This window comes from Vulpes vulpes, chromosome 5, assembly GCF_048418805.1.
Source record: "Vulpes vulpes isolate BD-2025 chromosome 5, VulVul3, whole genome shotgun sequence".
Taxonomy (NCBI): Eukaryota; Metazoa; Chordata; class Mammalia; order Carnivora; family Canidae; genus Vulpes; species Vulpes vulpes.
The window spans coordinates 23,552,264-23,572,451 of NC_132784.1; the positions used below are offsets into that span (position 1 = coordinate 23,552,264).

Below are 20,188 nucleotides of genomic sequence, written 5' to 3' on the forward strand. Positions count from 1 at the left end.
GCAACTTCAGAACTATCTGAGTCATCAAACTAATAGATAGTGCTCCATCATGGGGCTATAATCTATAGAGTTAATTCCCCTATAGAGCAGACTAAGGAGATTAACATACAAAGATGAGCAACAATTCTACTTATGTCCTCTTACAGGTGAATAGTGAATACAGGCTGTAACTTGGAACCTAGGCTGGCTCTAGGAGCCACTTAATAGAATTGAAAAACCTGATGTCTACCCCAAGAGTCACCTTGTTACAAAACCCCTTTCATGGGCATCGGCAAACCTACCTCATTTCTGGCTTCCCACAGTCACAGAGCATTTAAGATTATTATTTAATAAATCCATCCTATTCCTTAATAGCTGTTTACTTTAGTTCTATCTCTAATTTCTCATCTATGATTAGTCTTGCCGGAAGTCGGGGTCCAGGTAGGTGATGGGAAAAAGCTTATTAACTATTTAAATACTGTCATTCACTCCTGTGTACAGGACTTGAGCTTCACTACTTTGGTTCCTTGCAGTTGGCCTGCTCTTACAGAGAAAAAAGACGATGACACCCATTACCCTCGTTCCACACATGGGGTCATGGATTCACAAATAAATCCTACAAAAACTCTGCCATTTACACTCTATAAGTAAAAAATCCATCCTTTATAGAAAAATGACATACATTACACCTAGAAAATATTCAATTCCTGCTCTTTCTCATGACAGGGGATTTTTCTTTTCCTCAGGTTAGCCATCTCACACAACTCTACTGAATTTGGGTTTTGTACATGGTAACGCACATCCACCAAAATACATTTTTTTTCCCAAATGGACAAACCAACTTCATTATTATCACTAAAAGTACAAGTTAAAATAGCCAACTAAAAGATTTTTTTTTCAATGCAGCTTTTGAAGAGGTAAGGCAACTCTCCCTCCATTTCTACTGCTATTAAGGTCAAGCTCTACGACTTTAAATATATTCCAATGTTTTCTGAAGTTACATGAGAATGAGCCAAAGATATACCAGTCACCATAGAATTAGGAAAAGGTAGGGGAAATCTCACTGGTGGCACATGTCCCCTTTAGTGGGTGGTACAGATTTATTCTAGCCTTAACATTCAAAATACTCTGGCGCAGGCCCAAAAGTAGAAGTTGAAGGAAAGAAAACCTACTGTTCCTATTCTAGATAGTATAATATTAATCCTAGAAAAATTTCTGGTAATAAGAGAAAAGTGGGATATTTGAAAGTGTGCTATTAGAAACTGGCTTATATTTATAAAAGAACAAAAGAGCTATGCTTTCTCAGATATCTCCAATTCATGACTGAAAAACTGCGTTAGAGATATAGAGCAAACCCAAATAAAAAATTCCAAAGAACCTATTGTGATAAATGATACAAGACGAAATTACATTTAAACAGTTACTAGGCCCAAAGGAATCCTGCAGAGAATAAGTACAAACAATATAGGGGTTTTCTACTCCTAATTCCTTTGACAAAAATGACAAAATATGGTTCTTTCATGTAATGACAGAGAGAAACAGGAATCTTGAGAATATAAAATGCATTGCTATTCAGAAAAGGAGATGGTGTTCACATACATTTCAGATTGACAGTTTTATTTAGAACGGGTCTCTGAATCTTTGTTTTTAAGATGAGGAGGGATAAGATGATAGAATGAGGAGAGAAACACAATAGCTTCACCTCTTAACATTTTTGACAGGTAAGACTGTATAAAGGTTAATTTGAAATTCAGTTAGCACATCCAGGGAAAAACACGCAAGCAAATATATTTCTAAACAGAATTCCAGAAGAATGCTGTTAGCACATTTGTAAATTTCCAATTCTTTCTTACTACCCTTATCCAACAACCCAAACAAATCAGTTTAAATACAACTTCTTTTACTAATGTCTTTTGAAGCATCACTGCAGTCAGATTGAGTCAAGTAACCATCTGCTGCAAATACAAATAGAGCTACATTCAAGAATTATATTACACAGCCTTCCTAGCGAAGTTCTTACGTGCAAGCTGTTCTTGTCAAAATCAAAACCATTGTGATGATGCATCTTAATATTCAATCAGACTTTAAGTAAAGAGTGACAAAAGTCCACATATGGATGACAGCTGTTTCTTCAGTAAATATTTTCCCATTTATTGAATGGAGGCTTATGGCAGTTCAGGATATGTTCCATCAGACATTTCAGCCTGAACTGCTTGGGGACGATTAAAATGGTAACAAGGATAAAATTTCAGTTTCCAAATCTTTGCTACATCTTACATCTGAAAGAACAGCAGCTCCTCTGATTAAAATTGTACACTATGTCATTAATTTGAGAGTATCCTTGCCCAGTACTAACTGGTGAAATGACTGAATTTATAAGACTCTACATATATTTTTGCCCCTCCCCCTCAATAATGCCATAGCTTTTGTAAAATTGGAGCATAATTCCCATATTGATTTTCTAATCATAGAAACAAACTCGATGGGAATTTAAACATTTATTACTATATTTTGACAAACTGTGAAATATTTAAAAAGATTAATGAGCCTATTAACTAAAAGAAGGTCAGATAAGACATCTTTTTAACCAACAAAGAGGCTTGCAAAATTAGAAAGACAGGAAAAAAAAAAAAGTGAAATCCAATCCTGATGAATTCAGTAACTCCATAATTACTTAGTATTTACATATCAGTAGTTGGAGAAAAAAAAAAAGCTGGTTTCAACTAACAAAGATGACCTCAATGTTTTAGTCATGTGCATGAACTTGTATTATGCCCCTTTTATAAATCCCAAATGTGCTGGATATAAGTTTATTAATAGCACATCTTTCAAGTAGTATTTTTGAAGCTTGCTTAACTACAAGGTCTACTGCTAAGGGAACTTAAAGTCTTCTCTCTTTAACCTAAAAGTATCCCGAGGCTCTTGTCTGGTGACCCCAAAGCAATTCTTAAGAGGATGACAGGTTGTTTGCATCTCAGGTTAAGCCAGCGATATTAATGTGATGAGGAACTGGTACTCCCCAGCTTTTGCATGGTAAATTATAGTCCTTCTTTCCTCCTTGCAATGCAGTTGCTGAAATCGACATTTAAAAATCCTTTGAGCCTATAGTCAGTCTTAAATTCCAAAACTCCTGTCAGACTGTTGTATTGTTTTGAACTATTATATTTTTAAGTGAAAACTATTTCAGATCAAACACTATAAAAAAAGAACTTCTTACCCTGCTATTGGATCTACTGCTATTGCCTTAGGATTATGAAGCTCCAGGTCAATCAGAGTGACACATACAGACCCGTTGTAATTACAAACAAAGATCCGGTCACTGACATGGTCCACAAAATAGAGATTTCTGGTAAGCCAGTCAATCGCCATTTGTTGCACATCTGAAAAACACACATACACAAAATCATTACATTGCAGGTGCAAATTTAGTATCATAAGCCAAAGAGTACAGAAGTCTGCCCAAACCATCACAGAAGACATATCAAAAGTAAAGGTAGTTTTATGATAAAATAAATCTGTCAATATAATTTCTTGCTATGCTAAAATAAGTGATTTAATTATGCTATAAGGTAATGACTACCTTTTGATACCTTCCTTCTTGTTATCTAAGGACTGAAGATGATCTAGACAAATGGACAAAGGATTTCTAAATCTTAAAATACAAGTATTTACAATAAAATCTTTGTCTTTGTTCCCCCATTTATACAAAATAGTTCATTCATTTCAATGGTTCAATGATATAGCTAAACTTAGTAGTAAGAGGAATCAACTTTTTGTGAGTCTAAGGGTAAGCCTATATTTTCAGATCCTCTTTCATTAAAAACAAAAAGGAGGAGTGGAAAAGTTGGAAAAAGAGGTCTGTAAGATCTTTTTGTTTACAAAGGATATTCAAAATAAAAGGTGTGGTGATACGTTTTTCAATGGCATACATAGGCATTATAAAACAGGTCTGCTCAACGATTAATTCTCTAGAAGAGTGTTATTCAATACTACTTTCTGTGATGAAGGAAGTATTCTACATCCACGTTGTCCAATAAAGTAGCCATTAGCCAAATGTGTCTAGTGAACACTTAAAATGTGGCTAGTGTGACTAAATTTGTATTGTATTTCATTTTAATGACCTCAGAATTAAATTTAAAAGAAGTAGGTAGTGGCTAAAATGGATAGAGCAGCCCTGGGAGACTGTATCTGTATTTGACTTGAATATCTTCTTTTTGATCAGACCTCAATATTGAAATTTCATGCTAATTTGTAGATATTTATCTGGTAGAAAAGATAACCCCGAAAGTTATGGATGTACTGCCCTGTGAGACATTAACCATTTTCATACTTATTTACAAATTTTATTTATACATTCTTTTTCTTTAAAATGTCTGTAAATATCCAATTCTACTTATGCTCCGTGATCAGCAATACTGGGCTGGTTCTCTCAATAATTCCATAAATAAATTTCTTGTTCATATTTATTCTTGAATTTTATGACAATCATGTTTTTATCTATTAGAAATTATACTTTGATACCTCCTTGTTCAAACTTACTATGGATCTATGATTCATTCACTAAGTGGTTTCCTCCTACAGTCTGAACCTAAACATTCTTCCTACGCTTTGCTTCAAGATACTTCCGTAGTAACATGCTGCTTCAGTGAATGATATCCTTTCAACAGAAAGACTAACATAGATGCATGTGTCATTATTATCACTATAATGGTATATTGTCAAAGCAAGATATAAAAAGTAGCAACTTTGTGGGAATTTCTATCATGCCTTACAAGGACAAGCAGAAAGTGGATATTGTAATTCATTGGGCACACATTATCAAGCTATTGATTACAGTCTCGTTCCTGAAATGCAGTCTTTATGGAAAGATAACCATTTAAATGTTCCAAAAACTACATGCAGCCTTTTTCAACCCCATTCAGCAACCAGTATTTTTTTTTTTTTAATTTATGATAGTCACAGAGAGAGAGAGAGAGGCAGAGACACAGGCGGAGGGAGAAGCAGGCTCCATGCGCCGGGAGCCTGATGTGGGATTCGATCCCGGGTCTCCAGGATCGCGCCCTGGGCCAAAGGCAGGCGCTAAACCGCTGCGCCACCCAGGGATCCCCCAGCAACCAGTATTTTGAAAAAGCTGAACTATATCTCTGTCTACAGAAATCTGCAAATGCATGCTTTATTTTTTATTCTTTTTACATTATTATATCAACTAGAGCACAGAATCCATTGTATCAAATGTCATTTTAAATACCTTGGGTTCAGAGAAAGTATGTGCCAGAGCCCATTCAATGACCCATCCCTCGTGCTAAGCATGCAGTTTGTGTAGTCTATGCAATTGTAGTTTAAGACAAGAGTTTTTTGACAGCATTCACACCTTTTTTCAATTCTGTATCATTACAGAAGGATTCCCTGCTATTGAAACAATAGGTATTGTTAACAACCATCCATGTCTGAAGCAACAAGGTCTCACTAAAGAACCTCATAATTGGCCAAAAACTTAGTAACTGTGGGAATTGGCTTTCTTTCTTTTTCTTATATTTGAAGTTTCTGTCTAGTTTTAATGTAATCTTTTATTAAGATTGGAGAATTGAGGAAATTAAACAAAAAAGTTCAAGTAAGTAAGCCAATAGATACATAGACAGTTAAGTAAATAAATTTGTCAATAAATTATTGACACATTTCAGGAAATAGGTGAATCTTCTAGACAATGGACTCAGTATTTCATTTTAATTTTGCTGAAATATAACCAAGATCTTAGGAAATTGTTAAAGATAATTATAATCATTTTATGACATTATGAAAAAAAATCCTAAATTTTTAGTTAGATCCTCATCACTTTACTAGTACCAGAACAAAAATTTAAATATATCCCTGTTATTTTGTTTCCCAGTTATTTTTTATTCATTTTTCAACCAGTCAATTGGATTTTTCCTTTAATTTTTATTATTATTATTTTGTTTGGAAATGGATTTTATTATGTAACTCAGAATTTTCTAATTGGTATAAGTAAAGGTAACTTATCCGCTCATACCTACAAAATATCAATATTGGTAAAATTGTAAACAATAATGAAAAACACTGAAAGTATTTTGAAATTTGAACATCACATAAGTAGCTATTAACTATGTTTTTAAAATACAATATTTGCTAGGTCTAACAACTTAAAGTTGTACCCAGTGAAAATAAAATGAAAAGTTCAAGGAAAAAGTTAAAAAAAAAAGACAAATACTTACACTCTACAATTAGAGAAAAAACAATTTACAACAGATTTTTCATACTGACCCAAAGCAAGTAGTTAATTACCAGAGTTGTTGAATATGGAGCTTAAACATTTTTAATTCACTAAAATGTAATGTATATTAGTATGTATACTAATATGTAATAATAATAATGTATACTAATATGTAATATTGTGGACTGAATTGTTTTTCCCCAAAATTCATGTGTTGAAGTCCTAACTTACACATTGCCTTAGAATGTGACTGCATTTGGAGATAAAGTCTTAAAGAGATGATTAAATCAAGGCCATTAAGATGTTCCCTAATATAACCTGATCTATATCCTTATAAAAAGAGAATATGATATACAATGAGAGATAGTGAGAATCCCCACACACAGAGGAAAGGCTATTTGCAAGCCTAAGAGAGGCCGCAGCAGAACCCAAACTAGTTGAAACCTTGATCTGGAACCTCCTATCTTCAGAATTGTGAGAAAATGGATTTCCATTGCCTAAGCCACCTATTCTGTGGTATTTTATGGCACTCTGGCAAAATAACATACTTATTTAAGTATTGTTTAACAGAGTTGTCTATGCCACAAAATTATTAAGAACAAAAGTCAAAATCTTAAGAAAAAAATATAAAGGAATATCTACATGTCCTTTCAATGTTATACTGAACCATTGTCTAATAGGCACCTTAAATTAATTTTCCTGAGTAATATATTGTTGTTTAACTTACAATTTAATACTTATCAGATCCCAGTATCTATGAATTTAGATATTAATTTGTACATTGATAAACTGCAAAAATATTATGTCCAATAGTGATGCAAAGGATTTCCATCAGGTTGTAAAGATAACCCCAGTTTTCTTGTACGATATGACATTAACTAGTCTTATATCTAATTTTAGAATCTTAAGTTAGCATGTTTTTATTTCATTTTTTGTAAACACTTCAAGTTCTTCTATACTCCTTTGAAACAGATTTATGATCCTTCTGATTCTCTCATTAGTGAGCTAAGTGACTCCTTAACACATATTCACTATATATTTGTATGAATCATGTTTTTAAGTTTTTGATAGTTACTCATTAATAAAATTTACTTTTTGACTTCTATTCAATTTATTAGCTATATAATCTTCAACTACCCAGAGATGGAAAATGCCAATGTCCACAAGAATGAGAAAGATAATATAAATAATCAAAACTTGTTGGAAGGAACTATGGCAAAGCTAGGAGATAACCTGGAGTATACAACTACTTAAAAGGCAGGCTCAATCCCAGCTTTTTGTTGTGACATAGAAATGCCTCATTATTTCAAAGGAGACCAAAATACAGTCTATAAGTGTTGCCTACAAGAGACTCACTTCAAATCTAAAGACACACACAGACTAAAAGTGAAGAGAGGGAAAAAGATATTCCATGCAAATGGAAAGGAAGAAAGCTGGGGTAAGGGGGGTAGAATGCTCATATCAAGCCAAATAGATTAAAAAAAAAAGAAGAAGAATGTTGCAACAACAAACAAAGAAGGATATTTCATAATGATACAGAGTAAATCCAACAAGAAGATATAACACTTGTAAATATTTATGCACCCAATACAGGAACAACTAATATGTAAAATAAATATTAACAGATACAAACGGAGAAATTGATAGAAATAAGTAATACTCCACTTGCATCACTGGATTTACAGACATAAACTTAATATGAAAACAATGTCCTTGAACAGCACATTATACCAGATAGACTCATCAGAATATTCTAACTAAACACAGCAGAGTACACATTCTTCTCAAGTGTTTATGGAATATTCTATAGAACAGACCACATAGCACGCTACAAAACAAGTTTCAATAAATTTAAAAAGACTGAAATGATATCAAATATCTTTGTTGACCATAACAATATAAAATTAGAAATCAACTATAAGAAGAAAATTAAAAGAAAAAGAAGCAAATACAAACATGTGGAGACTTAACAGCATGTTACTAAACAATCACATGCCAATGAAGAAATTAAAAAAAAAAATACCCGAGACAAATAAAAATGGAAACACAATTGTCCAAAATCTATGGCACACAGCAAAAGCAGATCTAGCAGGGAAATTTACAGATATAGGTCCACTCCAAGAAATATATAAAATTCCCCAAAAAAAACCTTTTTAACATTACATCTAAGGGAACTAGAAAAAGAAGGACAAACAAAACTCAAAACCAGTAGAAGGAGGGAAGTAATAAAGGTTAGAGCAGAAGTAAATACAACAGAAACCAAAAAAGAGCCCCCCCCCTCTCAAAACAAAACAAAACAAAACAAACAAAACTGATAGGACAGATCAGACCAACAAAACTGCTGGTTCTTTGAAGAGATCTATAAAATTGATAAAACTTTAGCCATATGACTCATCAAAAAAAAACTCAATCAGAAATGAAAGAGAAATAATAACTGACATCATATAAATATGAAGTATTATAGGATAATATTATGAAAAACTATATGCCAACAAATTGGATAATCTAACAAATAAATTCATAGAAATAGATAACAACCCAAAACTGAATCAGGAAGAAACAGAAAATTTGACAGACCAATTATCAGCAATGAATTTAAATCAGTAATCAAAAAACTCCCAGGAAACATAAGTTCAGGATCAGAAGGTATATTCTATCAAACATAAAAAAAAAAAAAAGAGTCAATACCTATTCCTTTCAAACTATCCCAAAAAATAGAAGAGGAAGGAAACTTCCAAAGTTGCATTCTTTGAGGCCAGCATTTCCTGATACCTAATCCAGATAAAGGTACCACTAAAAAAGTGAACTACAGGCCAATATCTCTGAGGATCACATGCAAATATCCTTAACAAAATATTGGCAAACCCAATTCAACAATACATAAAAAAATCATTCCATGCAATCAAGTGGATTTTATTTCTGGGATATGAGGGTAGTTTGGTATTTGCAAATCAAAGTGACACACCACATTGACAAGAGAAAGGATAAAAACCAGATGATCAGGTCAATAGATGCAGAAAAAGCACTTGACAATTTGCAACATCCATTCATGATAAAACCTTCAACAAAGTAGGTTTAGAGGGAATATACTTCAACATAATAAAGACCTTATAAGGAAAACCTACAACTAATATCATAATTAATGAAGAAAAATTGAGTTTTTCTCCTAACAGGAACAAAACAAGAATATTCATTTTCACCCTTTTTTTTTCAACTTATGTTGGACCACAGCAATCAGACACCAAAAATAAATTTTATATATATATATATATATATATATATATATATATATATATATATAATTTGTGTGTGTGTATATACACATACACATATTTAGTATTTGCAGATGAGAAGATACTATACATATATATGTATATTACTCTTTATATATTACATATGTATTACCCTATACATATATACAGGTGTGTGTGTATACACACAGGTATACACACACACACACACACACACACAAACACACACACGTATATTACCCTGAAGACTCCACCAAAATATACTACAACTGATAAATGAATTCAGTAAGGTTGTGGTATACAAAATCAATATATAGAAATCTGTTGCATTTCTATACACTAATAATGAAGCAGCAGAAAGAGAAATAATCTCATTTACAATTGCACCAAAAATGAGAAAATACCTAAAAAAATTAACCAAAGAATTGAAAAACCTGTACTCTGAAAACTATAAAATATTGATGAAAGAAATTGAAAAAAAAAAAAAAACAAAGAAATAGGAAGATTTCCCATGCTCATGGATTGAAAGAACAAATATTGTTAAAATGTCTATACTACTCAAAGCAATTTACAAATTTAATGCATTCCCTATCAAAATACCAACAGCATTTTTCACCGAAGCAGAACAAGCAATCCTAAAATTTGTACGGAACCATAAAAGACCCCAAACACCCAAAGCAATCTTGAAAATGAAGAACAAAACTGGAGGTATCACAATTCCAGATGCTAAGATATTCTATAAATCTGTAATCAAAATAATGTGCACGGGCACAAAAATAGACACATAGATCAATGGGGCAGAATAGAGAGCCCAGAAATAAACCTATGATTAAATGTTCAACTCATTTTCAAATAAGGAGGCAAGAATAGGCAATGGAGAAAAAAGTCGCTTCAAAGAGTGTTGTTAGGAAAACTGGACAGCTGCATGTAAAAGAATGAAACTGGACCACTTTCTTACATCATACATAAAAATAAATTCAAAATGGATTAAGGACCTAAATATGAGATCTAAAAGCATAAAAATCCTAGTATAGAGCACAGGCAGCAATATCTTTGATATTGGCCATAGCAACACTTTTCTAGATATGTCTCCTGTAGCGAAGGAAACAAAAGGAAAAATCAACTTTTGGGACTACATCAATATAAAAAGCTTATGCACAGTGAAGTAAACAATAAAACTAAAAGTCATTCTACTGGGAGGGAGAAATTATTTACAAATGAAATAACTGTTAAGGAATTAGTATTCAAAATATATAAAGAACTTATGTAACTCAGTGCCAAAAAAATCCAGACATAATTAAAAATGGGCATAAGACAGGTATAGACATTTCTCCAAAGAAAGTATATATATATATATATATATATATATAGCCAACAGCCACATGAAAAGATGCTCAATATCACTAATAATTAGGGAAATGTATCAGAATGAATAAAATCAAGAACACAAGAAACAAGTGTAGTAATGATGTGGGGTGTACAAGAAACAAAAAATGTAGTGTCTTGTTGATGGGAATGTAAAGTGGTACAGCCACTGTGGAAAGCAGTATGGATGTTACTCAAAAAAATAAAATAAAATAAAATTACTATACAATCCAGTAACTCTACTACTGGTTATTTACACAAAGAATAGGAAAACACCAATTCAAAACGATATATGCACCCTTATGTGTACTGCAGAATTATTTATAGTAGCCAAATTATGAAAGCAGACTAAGTGTCCATCAATAGATGAATGCATAAAGAAGATGCAGTGTGTGTGTTTGAACAAACATACAGTGGAATACTACTCAGCAATAAAAAAATAATGAGCTCTTTCCACTTGCAACTACATGCATGGATCTAATGATTGTAATGCTAAATGAAATAAGCCAGTCAGAGAAAGACAAATGCCATATCATTTCACTCATGTGTGGAAATTAGGAGACAAAATAAAACAAACAAACAAAAACAAAGAATAAAGAGACAAACCAAAGAAGAGACTCTTAACGGTAAAGAACAAACTGATGATTTTCAGATGTGAGGTGGGTGGGGCGATGAGTGAAATAGGAGAAGATTAGGAGTACACTTACCATCAGGAGTGCTGAGTAATATGTAGAATTATTGAATCTATATTGTATACTGGAAACTAATATAACAGTATATGTTAACTACACTGGAATTAAAACTTTAAAAAGTGAATTTCTTGTAATTAAAAAAAGAAATAAAAAAATAAAAATCATTCAAATTGTTAAGGTGTAGTAAAAAATTTTAAAGAAAAAGTAAAATTGTCATTATTGTTAGATGACATAATATTATAAATTAAAAAAAAAAACCTAAAGCCTCTATCCCAAAACTAATAAGTGATTTCCCTTAAGTTGCATAATATAAAATCAATAAGCATATATCTGTTGCATATCTATATATTAATAATGAATTATCAGAAAAAGATATCTAGTAATTTATCCCTATTACAATAACATTACAAGGAATAAAATATGTAGGAATAAACTGAATCAATGAAGTGAAAGACTTATACTCTAAAAACTATAAAACATTGATGAAATAAATGATAACACAAAAAATGGAATAATAAATTATGCTCATAGATTGGAAGAATATTATTTAAATATCTGTACTACCCATGTATTCTACAGATTCAATACAATCTCTATCAAACTACCAACGTATTTTTTCACAAAACTAGAAAAATAATGCTAAAATTTTTTTGAAACCACAAAAAACATCAAATATCCAAAGCAATCTTGGGAATGAAGAACAAAGCCAGAGGTATCACGCTCCTGAATTTCAAACTATACTACAAAGTCATAGTAATCAAAACATTATGGTACTGGCACAAAAACAGAACTAATAGGTCAATGGAACAGAATAGCCCAGAAATAAACCCACGCTTATATGGTCAATTGGTCTACGACAAAGGAGGCAAGATTATACAATGGAAAAAAGACAAGAGTCTTCAATAAACGGTGTTGGGAGAACTAGACAGCCACATGCAAAAGGATAGTGAACTAATCTCTAACATCATATATAAAAACAAACTGAAAATGGATTAAAGACAAAAATAAAACCTGAAACTATAAAACTCCTAGAAAAAAAAAAAAACATAGGTAATAAGCCCTCCCCTATTTAAAAAGATTTTATTTATTTATTTGACAGAGACAGAGAGTGTACAAGTAGACAGAGAGGCAGGCAGAGGGAGAGGGAGAGGGAGAAGCAAGCTCCCTACTGAGCAGGAGCCTGAAGTAGGGCCCCATCCCAGGACCTCGGGATCATGACCTGAGGTAAAGGAAGACGCTTAACCAACTAAGACACCCAGGTGCCCCAATAATAAGCTTTTTGACATTGGTCTTAGTGATAAATATATCTATGTATCTATATCTATCTATATCTATATCTATATCTATCTATCATCTATCTATCTATCTATCTATCTATCTATCTATCTATCTATCTATATCTAACTCCATCCTTGGGTTAGGGCAATAAAAACAAAAATAGGCAAACAGGACCACATTAAAGTAAAAAGCTTTTGCACAGCAAAGGAAGCTATCAACCAAAAGAAAAGGTAATGCATTAATGGGAAGAAGATATTTGCAAATGATATATCCAATAAAGGGTTAGCATCCAAAAATATATAAAGAACTCATAAAACAATATCAAATAAGCAATCAATCTGATCAAAAAATGGGCAGAGGATCTGAATAGACATTTTTCCCAAATATATACAGACACATAAAAAGATGCTGAACATCACTAATTATCAGGAAAATGCAAACCAAAACCACAATGAGATATCACCTCATACCTGTCTGAATGGCTATTATAAAAAAAAAACAAAAAACAAAAAATAACAAGGGTCGGAAAAGATGTGGAGAAAAGGGAACTCTTGTGCACTCTTAATGGAATGTAAATTGGTGCTCTGTATAGAAAAATAGTATTGGGGTTTCTCAAAAAAATTTTAAAAAATAGAACTACTTTTGTGATGTAACAATTCTAAGTATTTATGCAAAGAAAATGAAAACAGTGATTTGAATAGACATATGCACCCCTATGTTCATTGCAGCATTATTTACAATAGACATGACATGGAAACAAACTAAATGTCCATCAGTAGATGAATGGGTAAAGAAGACATGGTGAATACATGCAATGTAATATTACTCCACCATTAAAAAAACAAAAGTATCTTGCCTTTTGTGATAATGAGAATGGACCTAGAATAAATAAATCCAAGAAAGAATAATATCATATGACTTCACTTAAATGTAGAATCTAAAAACCAAAATGAACAAACAAAACAAAACAGAAACAGACTCATAGATACAGAGAATGAAGTGATGGTTTTCCAGAAGGTTAGGGAAGTGGGAGGTTGAATGAAATAGGTGAAGGGGATTAAGAGGTACAGTATTCCAGTCATAGAATAAGTAAGATATAGGGATGCAATGTTAAGGACAGCATAGGGTATACAGTCAATAATATCGTAACAACTTTGAATGGGGACAGGTGGCAAGCAGACTTACTGTGGTGACCATTTGGTAATGCATGTACATATGTACTATGTAGTAGACCTGGAAACTAATATACATCATATATCAATTTTTCTTCAATTAAAAAGAACAAAACAGGGACAATCAATAAAAAATAAACAAAAATAACAAGCCCAAAATATGGATTTTTGAATTTCATTTGAAGTCTCCCAATTTTTAAATATGGTAAACTGATTTTTAAATTAATAAAGCATTATGTGTATCATATAAAACTTGTTTAGAGCCAAACTGAATTAAATCGTGTTTGTGATTCCACCAAAGCAAAGCAAACAGTATATATAATTTACTTACGTCTAACCCTCTACTTAAATTATGTTCTTGAGAAAGTCACTAATATTTATAAAAGCCATTGTTCTTGTATTCAAAGAACATAATATCCAATTTATAAAGTAGCAAGGGGATTAAACCAGAAAACAAATATTAGGAATCTAGTACAATGACATGCAGTAAGTATTCCATGAATATTAGTTGCCTTCCAGAGGCAGAAGGACTAAAACGCTGCGCTTTAGTTTATGTCTTTGTGACTTCTTGTAATATTTATTACTAGGGAAAGGCATGATATAGATAAAACCATAAATAAGTAATGATAAAAAAGACACTTAATGGGTTTGATAATTTTAAAATACGCCACAAATGTTTTGATACTGTTCCTTTCAGAAGGTAAAGATTGATTCTCTTCCCTTTGAGTTCAGGCTGTTCCTTGTGACTTTTTGCACTAAATAGAATGTGGTAAAAATGACAACGTGTGATTTTCAAGGATAAGCCCTAAGAGGCATCATAGCTTCCCTTTTACTCTTTGTTTTCGTATAACTGGTGGAAACCAGATGGCATACTATGAGGATACTCAAGCAACCCTGTGCAGAGGCCCATTTTGCAAGGGACAGAGGCCTACTTCCAACAGTCACAAGAAGGAGCTTGGAAGAAAATCTTCCAGCCCAGTGAAATCACTGGATGCCTATTAGTAGTCCTTGCTAACATCTTGACTATGGCCTCAAGAGAAATCTTATGCCAGTCACCTACCTCAGTGACTTCTGAATTTCTGACACACAAAAAGGACAAGATAATACGTGCTCTTTTTTTTTAAAGATTTTATTTATTTATTCAGGAGAGACACAGAGACACAGAGAGAGGGAGAAGCAGGCTCCCTGCGGGGAGCCCGATGTTGGACTCGATCCCGGGACCGCAGGATCACAACCTGAGCTGAAGGCAGATACTCACCCACGGAGCCACAGGTGTCCCTAGGTGCTCTTTTTAAGCCACTAAATTTGGGGGTAACTTGTTAATGCAGCAATAGGTAACTAATGCACTTGTCAAATCCCTGTAGTTTCTAAAGATAGATTTCATTGGCTTCCCATCACTTGAATATAATTTATAAAAGCACATCTGAATTGCAATGTCTCTACAGATAACTATTTTCATTCCTTTAAATCTGAGTACAGATTAATGCTAAAACAAGGAGGATACTCTATAAATGCTCATAAAGATAACTTTTATTGTTTCTCTTGAAATTTTTTAATTTATTTCTGCAAAGTACGGTTCTGTGCTGAAACAACTATATTTGGGCATGATCAAAGTATGGATTTTCTTATATGGCCCCTTCCCAAGAAGGGTAGTGTCAGATAATATTAATGACTTAAGTAGAGACTGGTCTGAGAGGGTATCCTTAGAAGGATGGTATTTTAACTAATTCAAAATAAGATGATTGACCATGTGGAGATGAGGGGGCATAGCCTACCTAGCAGGACTGAACTTGACATATTCTCAAAATGAGTAGTGACATGAGAAGCTATACCATAGCTAAAGTATAAATGGATGAGAAGAGATGAGGTAACAGAGACTGGCAGGTGTGCATATACTATAGTAGGTGGGTAGATTTCATAAATATTAAATTGGAAAACGCCAGGGGATCACTTTATTTTAAATGTAATTTTTATTTTTATCATGTACATCAATTAAAAAACAACTCATCAAGGCTGACAGTAAAACATAGCAGTGCCTAGTTTACCTCTAATCTTCTAATTGTTTTAGCTATTTCCATTGTATTTATTTCCATAAGTCTACATATCATGTCTCTACTATGATTTTAACATTTTTAAAGTTTATATGTAATCTATTGACTTTCTGTTATGCAAGATTAGGTTTTAATTCTTTACAACCCTCTACATATGCACATACAGATACATGTTCATGCTTTCCTCTCGTCCTCCCACAATCTTAATTTTTAGTGATATAATATTCAATATTTATATAATTGCTACATAAATTTTAGTTGAACAGCAAAGAAAAATTTAATGCGATACTTCCTTCCCTGAACGATTTTTATTTTTAGTTTCATTTTTTGTTTTTTTTTTCCCTTTGGTATAGTTTATTATGGCATAATTCTACAAAAGAACTCTAAAATGCCTCCCTAAATGAAAAAACAAAACAACACACTCATCTATTAATATCTTTTTTTTTTTCTTTGCTTTTGAAATCCTTCCTGTTGCCTGCCATCCCCTTGTTCCAATCTGCATGAGCTTGTTCCATAGCCATGGTCCTGGGACTTTTTTTTTTTTTTTAATAATTTCAGGCATTTATCATTTAACTGCCTCAGAAATCAAACATCCCATTTTCTGCCAATATAGGGGATTAAGAGGTTGTCTGGCTGTGGAGATTGCGGTAGGGAACCTAGTAGCCAAGGTATTCTTAAAACAGGTTCTAAGCTAATCCACTTATTACTAGTCTTATCCTATATCCTCACCTTTAGAGGTGAACAGTGTAATTTTTTGAGCCTTTCTGGGGTTCTTCATCTTGGCACCCCATCTCCACTCAGCAAAGCAGAGAAACATTAAAAATAACCCATTTATCATTTAATCATTTGCTGTTTATTGTCTAAAATTATCTCAAATGCTTTTTTTTCCTATCTCTTTCTTTACTTTTGGTTTAAGAAAATTAGAAAATTAAAGACATTTCTTTACAGAGTTTACAGGGGACTTCCAAAAAAGAACAAATACAATATAAACACTTTTATTCAATCTGCAGTGTTTAATGGAAAATCCCTGGGGACAGTTTCAAGCAGAAAAGTTAGACATCTGTTTAGCTTTATAAAAAGATCATCTAGCTGTTGTGTGGATAAAAGGGATAATTCTGAAAGCAGGTGACCAGTTAGGAAGATTCTGCAAATTCCAGGAGAGAAATGGTGGCTTCAAAGAGAGCTCAGAGCAAAGGTGAGCCTACGCAGTACATACTGCACGTAGTTCCTTTGTCAAAATTAAATAAATAATCATGTTTAAAGGAATACATATAAGTTATAATCTAGCTTAGATGAAGCAGCCAAGAATGAGAGAAAAATTGAAGACATCACAGAAAATCAGAAACATTCCAAACACAGATTTCTTCTATCCACGTCTATTCATTTTGTACTACGAATATTTTAACTTAGTATTTTTATTTCCACTCAAATATTGTGTCTCAAGCTGTGATGTTGCCTTCAACCAAAGAAAATGTTTCTAATGTAAATACAGAGAAGAGCAGGTAAAAATAAAATTTTAAAAATTGTAAGGTTGTAAAGAAGCTGTTTTCCTTGATTTATGTGTTTCTTGGTTTAAGTGGGAAATTAACATTTAAGTTTTGTATCATATTTCTTTGCCAGAACATTTGAAAATGCTCACTGAATGGTAAGATATAATTGCATTTATTTTTATATGTCATCATAATCTTTATCAAGAAGCATGTACTCACTCTATCCCTACATGATATTAAATAAACCGAATTGAGTAAACAAAGCCTCTGTCTTCTTGGTATAATAATTAAAATGGTATTATACAATTTCAGTTTAGGTGTACTGTGGGCAGGCACATCCTGAATCAAGAATAGACTCTGGCACATTACAGAGCTCTTTCCTTCTCCTTTACCTAATGAAAGACTGGCTCTTGCTAAGCTCCAATTCTATTCTTAATCATATGAAATACAATCAAAATTATCATCAAGGCCAGTTCTTTATATAATTAGTCACAAATTTCTACATACAATCTGTGTATGTCTTTATGAGAAAAGACAAAGAAGGGCATGGGATGGGATGGGACAGTATTAGGTATTTGTATAAGTCTTGAGTGTGTTCTTATGTTTTCTGTTGGGAGAAGGAACACAAGATGACTGAGCTTTCACTGTTCCACTATTTCTCAATTCTATCTTCTAATCCACACTACCAAACAATGTTATTACCTATGGTGGATGCACTTAGAAAAGATGCAAGTATTATTCTCTGTCTAAAGCAAAAACAAAATGAAACAAAACAAACACACAAACAAGAAACAAAACCAATTTGCTCAAGTGTTTTTCCCACCAGACAAAACTTTGCATTCTTATTTGACTCCTAACTCAAGTGGTTCATCCTTTGTCTTAGTTTTATCACTTCTCACTTCATCCCAGACTAAATCTATCACAAATCTTAAGAGCTTCACTTGAAACTACACATACCCTACACATATCTTTCCATCTCTAGTATTACTCTCCTTAGTCCAGACACTATTTTTCTCTCCTTTGGATGGCTGCAATAGCTTCTTCACTGACCTTTAAATTAAGGGATCACTGTAAAATCCAGATTATGTCAGGACACCAACGGAGAAAAAGGTTTCTTTATAGTCTGAGTTCTATGCTACAGTTGATTGTCGGTGAAGGAAAAAAAAAGTCTTAACAAATTGATAAGAGTCTTGGAATTTACTCTCTTGTGCTAATGCTTTAAAATGATATCCCTGATATTTTCATAAATATCTAAGTTTGCTGAGTCAGAACATTATAGGATGTTTCTCTTTGTAGCATTTTACCATGAACACCATGCAGGAGATAATTCCAACCCCCATTTGTAGTCTTTAAATTTGTTGTTTCTTACCTAGTTTTATTAACAGGTTTTACTCTAAATCTTAAGCCTATATTTTTACTTTCCAAAATATCACTCCTCTCCTTTAATCTCCAATGACTTCTCACCACATTTGGCATAAAATCCAAAATCTCTAACATAGCTTATGCCTTTAATCTTTCACCTCCTATCTTCCATGGTCACTCTATTCCAGTCACACTGGCCTCCTTACTTTTTCTTGACCCTCAAAGAAAGCTTCCACCTTAGGACATTTGTACTCGATCTTCAAGAAAAGAGTATCTGAATGTGCATGGCTTGTGTTCTCGCTTCACCCAGTATCTTCTCAAATGTCAGTTTTTCAAAAAGGCTTCTCCTGACCAGTGGATATTAAAAATACCATCTCACTCCCCCTCCACAGACAGAGACTCATCACCATCAGTCAATAACATTGCCCTAATAATTCACTTTCTTGTAGCATTCATCACTTATAGAAATGAACTAGTTACTTAGAAGTTTACTATCTCCTCATACTAGAATGTAAGCCCCATACCAGCAGATTCTATATATCTTATATTCACTGCTATATTCCCCAAACCTAGAATTGTGTTTAGTCCATGGTAAGTGTCCAGTAATATTTCCAAATCAGTACTGCTGTTCTATTCATGCTAGTCTTTGCTCAAGAACCTCCAGGCTAAAATCTATGCTCCCACCTCTAAATAAATCAGTGTGGGAGTCATCTTAAGTCCCAGCCCCATTATTCTTTAATCAGCTACAATATTTTCCTTGATTTTACCTGTGAGCTCAAATTTGGCAAGTCATTATTCTTTACCCAGGAAAGATGTATATAAGAAGGTTTTACATCATTTAATGTGGATGAGTACTATTATGAAAGTAAAATTGGATGGATAGTAATTTATTGGAATGAGTACCCACGGTGAGTAACAATAGTTGAGGGATGATAGTGCCATATAACAGTTGGAAGAATAATGACAACTGGAGAGCCTAAATGAATAAGAAGGGATAATAAAGCAAAGATCAGAACAATGTCCTGACAAAATGTTGTACTGGTGATGAAATGCCATCACATCCACTTTTGCATTAAAACTGCCACCTCTTGACTTATACAGCCTCACTGCTTCCAATTCTTTACCATCCTTTTTGGTTGTCTATTCCTCCCAAAATCATTTTATGACTCTCAGAACTTCACAACTCTATTATCAAGAATTTATTGGCAGGTGCTTGGTGGCTCAGTGGTTCAGTGTTTGCCTTTGGCTCAGGTTGTGATCCCGGAGTCCTGAGATCGAGTCCCATATTGAGCTCCCCATGGGAAGCCTGCATCTCCCTC

General features: G+C 33.1%; 1 protein-coding gene across 1 annotated transcript in view; it reads right to left on the bottom strand.

Moving 5' to 3' along the window:
• LRP1B (LDL receptor related protein 1B) overlaps positions 1 to 20,188 on the bottom strand; it is a 1,812,620-nt gene that overhangs the window by 904,390 nt on the left and 888,042 nt on the right. Inside the window, exon 7 of the mRNA XM_072757648.1 lies at positions 3,197 to 3,359. Within this exon, the coding sequence (XP_072613749.1) occupies positions 3,197 to 3,359 (163 nt within the window). The remainder of the gene's footprint in view (positions 1 to 3,196; positions 3,360 to 20,188) is intronic.